Here is a 6000-nt window from a genome sequence, read left to right as displayed (position 1 = left end):
GTGTATTCTCTCCAGCCTTGAGAGCTGTAATAAATCAGTAAGTGGTGAGCACAGACAATAAATAGCGAGGGTCCATTCATTTATGCTTTTATATCTGCTTGGCATGTGGAGTTGGTTCGTGTATATGCAGGAGTATTTACATTAGAAAAATTGTTGTTCTTGAATTATTATTACACAGTATTTATATAGCGCCATCATATTACGCAGCGCTGTACAAAGTCCATAGTTGTGTCACTAACGTCCCTTCCAAAGTCATATGTCATCAATGTAGTCTAAGGTCAATTTTTTTGGGGGAAAGCCAATAACCTAACTGCATGTTTTTGGGAAGAGAGGGGAAACTGGCGTACCTGGAGGAATCCCACGCAGACACAGGGAGAACCTGCTAGGAGTGCTAACTCCTGAGCCACCGTGCCAACGTAATTATAATTATTGTTAGCTTTTCACTTTTCTGCAAATATTTTTGTGTGCCTTCCGTTAGGAGACCTTTTATTTTAAATCATAGAAGATGTAGCAGGAGAGACAGAAACGCCATGGCTGAGAAGGGAGCCATATGGCAGGAAAGTGGCGGTAGGTTTTTAGTATTTTTACAATTCAGTTTTTTAACCTTTTATAAATGTTTCTTTTTTTAGATCCTCTCCTCCATAGAGCTGTTACAACACTCACTTCCCAAAATCAACCGAAGTGCTTCCGAGCCCTCCCTTCACCGCGCCGCCCACACAGAAGACATCAATTCGTGCACGTTGACGTCCACGAGATTACCAATTTTTTGAAATGGTCCCCTGCCAAGCTTCCCCCCTGCTCACGAGTCTTCTGAAGAAGATACAACTTCTGAAATAAGCTGAAAGTGCTTTGTTTCCACATAGGAAGAGTCCTGATCACTTTGATGTTATTCTTAAGAAAAATGCTGCTACCATTGCATTTCCAAGGCCACCATCGCAAATGAAATGGAGAAGAGCAAATTGTTCCGTGTTTTATGAACTGCATCTCTTGAGCCACAAAGCTTCAACGTGTCCGGCCTCTCTGAAATGTTACAGTGCGTTGTGTTACATGTGTGCCAACAGGCTATTATTAGGCCTGAGAATGATCAAGTGGAAAGACTTTTCTATCAATCCCAGGAAGATGAACAAAGAAATCGAATATTCATGCTCTTGAACAGAAGATACCTTTAAGGACTATTTTGCACAATTATGGACATAGGAAACTGAATAGTTGGAACTTTCCTTTCAGCGGACTGTTTTTACCCTGACACAGCACAATCTGCTTCTCTCTGGTACTCTGGTTTTGTAGTGATTGCCCTGCACTAGGACGGCTTCATCAGATGACGGCGCACTTGCAGAGCACCCAATGTCCGTGTGTATAAGAATATATACGGCCTGTGTGTGCACATTATTGATACATGCACTAGAAGGGGAATCGGTGTGTATACAGTCTATTTTTTGATTTGGGTTTTAATTTGTTTGTCCTTCTGTTGCATTTATTGTAAACTACAACTGTCCTGATTTTAATAAATTAAATGTGTTTCACATTTTAATTGGGCTTCTATTGCAGGATTTCTTAGAAAGGAGGTAGACAAAATTTGGTTATTGATAGGCTAAAATGTATAAAGTTACCCTGAAGCTGTTGTGCCAAAAGTACAATAGCGTCTGACTGAACTTTATCTTCTTTGCATACACAGTATAAAAATTTAAAAAGTGCTCCATTTGAGTACTTATTACACTGGTGGCCATCCCACTATCTTCAAAAAAATGCCACGCTGCCCCTTTTACCTTTTCTGCAATTCAGTTTGGAACCAACTAAATGACAGCCCCATGGTCATGGGTTACCACTAGGAAACGAGACGTGAGAATTAACATGCCGATTTTGCAGTCCAGTGTAGAAAATATAGAAATGTATCTCCTAGCAGTGACTTTAGTCCTAAGAAGGGGGGATTGTGGTGAATGAATATATATATATATCGAGTCAGAGTAACCACTTAGTACCTAATGACTGAGGATGGTAGAGACACCCATCAAGTGGCAGTTCATATTCATGAGAGGCCACCAGAGCGCTGCCTGCTTTGTTCACCTCAGGACCTCATTCTTCATTTTCCAAAGGTTTGCACCACAATGGCTTCTTCAACATCAAGAATCATTTTCTTGTTAAGGCGTTATTAGCAAGAATTTATCATCCACTTATCACAAGCTCATGGCCTTTGGATATGCACGTCAGATATTGTCTTGTCAAAAATCTGATGTGTACAGTGGTCAGACTGATGAACAACCGAGGAACCGATTGGGAATGACTGCTATGCATGGTGGAGAGCAAAGCGTCACTCATACTGCCTCCTACATAGAACAAGACGGGACTGTGTGAAGAATTTGTTCATCTGAAAAATAGTTTCCAGCTACCAAAATCTTGTGTGTATGTGTGTGTGGCCTCTGAGCAACATTTAAAGGCTTTATTTACTTGCCAACAGACTCTTTATTCAACATTTGCCAACAGGGTGTTACATGGTGTTACATGCACCATTATATATATATATATATATATATATATATATATATAAATATCTTTTGGCAAATGTTGCGTAAAGAGTCTGTTGGCAAGTAAATAAAGCCTTTAAATGTTGCTCAGAGGCTATAGGCAGGTTATACAGGGTGCAACTTTCATGCAGTTAGAGCGGTCCGTGATTTTGCAGCCTACCAACTGGAGGACCAGAGGGTTCGATATTGCATCTATTTTGTATTTTTTTTTTTTTTTTTTTTTTGTTTTTAGCTTCAAACAGCTAAGTGTTTTTCATTTAAGGCTCATTGAGCATAACCTGTTCTACATCTCAACAGGGGTATTGTAGAGGCCAAATCTATTTTGTATCTTTTTTTTTTTTTTTTTTTTTTTTCATTTCTGAACTGCAGATCTATCGAGCTGCTTCTCTCACCGATAGTTTGTCAGATCAGTACTTACTTAACCCTCCCAGCATTCTAATTTTGACCAAATTTCTATGCAAAAAGTGTTACTTTTTTTTTTTTGAATAGAAATTTATTTTACATCGTAGGCCTATAATTAGGTATAACACCCTGAAATATGTAAAATTTAATAATAAACTTTAATAACAAATCTGTTAAAAAAGTTAAACGTAATAAGTGTACAGATAGAGAGATAGAGAGATAGAGATAGATATAGAGAGATAGATATAGATAGATATAGAGAGAGATAGATATAGATAGATATAGAGAGAGATAGATATAAATAGATATAGAGAGAGAGATAGATATAAATAGATATAGAGAGAGATATAGATATAAATAGATATAGAGAGAGATATAGATATAAATAGATATAGAGAGAGATATAGATATAAATAGATATAGAGAGAGATATAGATATAGATAGATATAGAGAGATATAGATATAGATAGATATAGAGAGAGATAGATATAAATAGATATAGAGAGAGATAGATATAAATAGATATAGAGAGAGATATAGATATAGAGAGAGATATAGATATAGATATAGAGAGAGATATAGATATAGATATAGATATAGAGAGATAGAGAGAGATAGAGAGAGATATAGATATAGATATAATTTCTTTGTATTGGATTCAATACATTGAATCCAAAACAAAATTATTTGAATTTCCTGCCGCTCCGTCCAACGAATGCACCAATGTCACCAGGAAAGCCCAGAGATAGTCTCTGCACTTTGTGGCTGGAGCAGAGCAAGGTAAGTGGGTTTTTTTTTAGGTTAAAGCGACCCCGAGTTGGGAATACTGCTTTTTGTATTGAAAATCCACCCCGAGTCACACTCGGGATAACCACTAGGGGGGGGGGGGGTTAATAGTTCTCCCCAGTGGGTTTTACCTGGGTGCAGCGCCCAGCTTTTAGCAGCAGCTCTGAGCCGATCACAGTGGGGTTGTGCCGTTCTCAGCTGTCACCTGTTCAGAGGATTACAGCTGCTGCTAAGGGGGGGGGGGGAAGCACAACTAGCATGAGATTGGGACACAGGCAGTCCAACCCCTATTCCCTGCTTGTAAAATGTATCTGCCCGGGTGGGCGTGTTTAATGACATTGGCAGCATAGGGCAATAGCTGTGTGTGAAATGCTGCCCGTCATATTCTGCAGCCTTACAACCCACTGTGTACAAACCTCCATTATCTCCTAAACCATATGTTGCAATGACTTAAATTTTCAGGCTGCACAGGGTTTCCTCAAAGCTAGTACCCACAACTTCACCCCATCTTTCAAGAATTTTAAGATATGAGGGTTCACAATTTTAAAAACTTGAAAAAATTTTTTACAACATTGAGGTTTTTCTGTTTCTAAAGCAAGTGCACCTAAGAATCCTTAATTGAAAATGCAAATTTGGACCCTGGGGCCCCCATAGCAAAAAGCATTGTGATTTGGCCCCTAATTTTATTCCTACTTGTCACAAATCTATAACTGTCATACTGTGTTACCCTGTCTGTTTCTCCTCTTTGAACCCCAAAGAACAGCAGGCTCCATGAAATCAAAAATGTAGATGCAAGTGGGGGGACACGTTTGGCTAACGTCCCCTAAATGTTCATTACTATAGCATGATTGGAACAAACTTTTGCCTAAATAAATGCGCTGCCCTGTTGCACATTATTACCCACGTCTAGCTGAATCCCAATTTCTCTGGAATGTGGAGGTGTAAGAAACCAAGCGTGTGGGGAACGTCTGGATAACATCCTCTAAAATTTCATCACTATGGCATCATTAGGACATAACACTGCCCAGTAATACAAAATGGGATTAAGGTATTAAAAATGTACAGCATTTGGAACAGGGCAGCAGGATTTATTGAGTAGAGTTTATTTTTTTTTATGTTGTAATGATGACGTTTTAGAGTTTAGCCACAAGTGTCCCATTTGCACCTACATTTTCGGTTTCCTACACCTCTCTGGGCCAGAGACGTTGTGGTTCAAAGAGAAGCAGACAGAGCAGCATATGATGAGTTATGTCTAAATTTAGGAGACCCACCCACTCCAATGCTGGATGCTATATAAGTGACCCCTGTGGTCCCCCAATTTGCATTTTCGAATCTGGGCCCCGAGACACTCTTAAAACAGCAACCACATGTTCAATTTTTACAAGTTTTTAAACTTGTTACCCCCATGTTTTGAAATTCTTAAAAAATAATTTAGAAGCTATGAACGTACTAAAAATTTCAAGTCGTTTCAACCGTTAGGAGATGGATTGAACAGTCAGGCTGCAGAAAAAAAAAGGAAAATCTGCAGTCTCCTGTGATTTGTCACATATTTCAGGGGCTACTCCTTCTGCAGATGTGTCATCAGGGGCTAAATATATAAAATATATATGTCAGTTGCCAGTAGTCACTCGGGAGCAGCCTAACTTGTTATACACTACACTAGGAAGTTGGATCAAAATACAAATCATTTCACAGTTATTATACAAAAATGGAAAAATTGGACATATTAATAGAGCAGGTACTAGAAAGTTGGGGGAAGGTAGAAAACAGACACCCCGCACCTGGCCAAAAAAATTCTTGGGAGCCCTGGTGTACCAGTATGGAGATTTGTTGTATAAAGAGCAGGCTCAGACCTGCAATGGGGAGTAAGCAATCCCACACAGATTTCACTGGTTGCCATTATACTGAAGCACTTGTTCATATTGTGTTTGCAGATAGGAGTCCTGAGCTTCCATTAAATGTACGTGTAACATCTCCCCAAGGCAGCAGTAACTATACTAAAACCTTACCAGCAGCACAGTTTAGCAGTTTTTCTGTCTAATCATTTTTTAGCATTGGAACAAGCGGTTCTCCCCCCCCCTAAGGGTGGAAGCATTGACCCATGTTTTTTGTCTTCTGATGCCACATACAACATATAAGGTTGTTTTACCACCCCAGCCATCTACATAGACTTGGATTGGAAGTGCTTATTGCCACTATGCAAACTTCACTCTGCCCCACCCCCTTGCCAAACTATTTCAATTAAAAAGTTTTGCAGCCACCAAAATGAACACGCGTTTAAGTGGTGCA

At 39.2% G+C, this 6000-nt stretch overlaps 1 protein-coding gene across 1 annotated transcript in view; it reads left to right on the top strand.

The window, feature by feature from the left end:
• The window catches only part of RAF1 (Raf-1 proto-oncogene, serine/threonine kinase), a gene marked incomplete in the record, with an annotated part of 77385 nt that extends 75854 nt beyond the window's left edge, over positions 1-1531 (top strand). The window contains 1 exon segment of the mRNA XM_072421008.1: positions 630-1531. Coding sequence (XP_072277109.1) covers positions 630-770 — 141 coding nt within the window.
• Positions 1532-6000: the final 4469 nt, after the last annotated feature.

Source organism: Pyxicephalus adspersus, chromosome 8 (assembly GCF_032062135.1).
Source record: "Pyxicephalus adspersus chromosome 8, UCB_Pads_2.0, whole genome shotgun sequence".
Classification (NCBI taxonomy): domain Eukaryota; kingdom Metazoa; phylum Chordata; class Amphibia; order Anura; family Pyxicephalidae; genus Pyxicephalus; species Pyxicephalus adspersus.
Note: the sequence above shows the minus strand (reverse complement) of the source record. Positions and strands in the feature narration are given on the sequence as shown.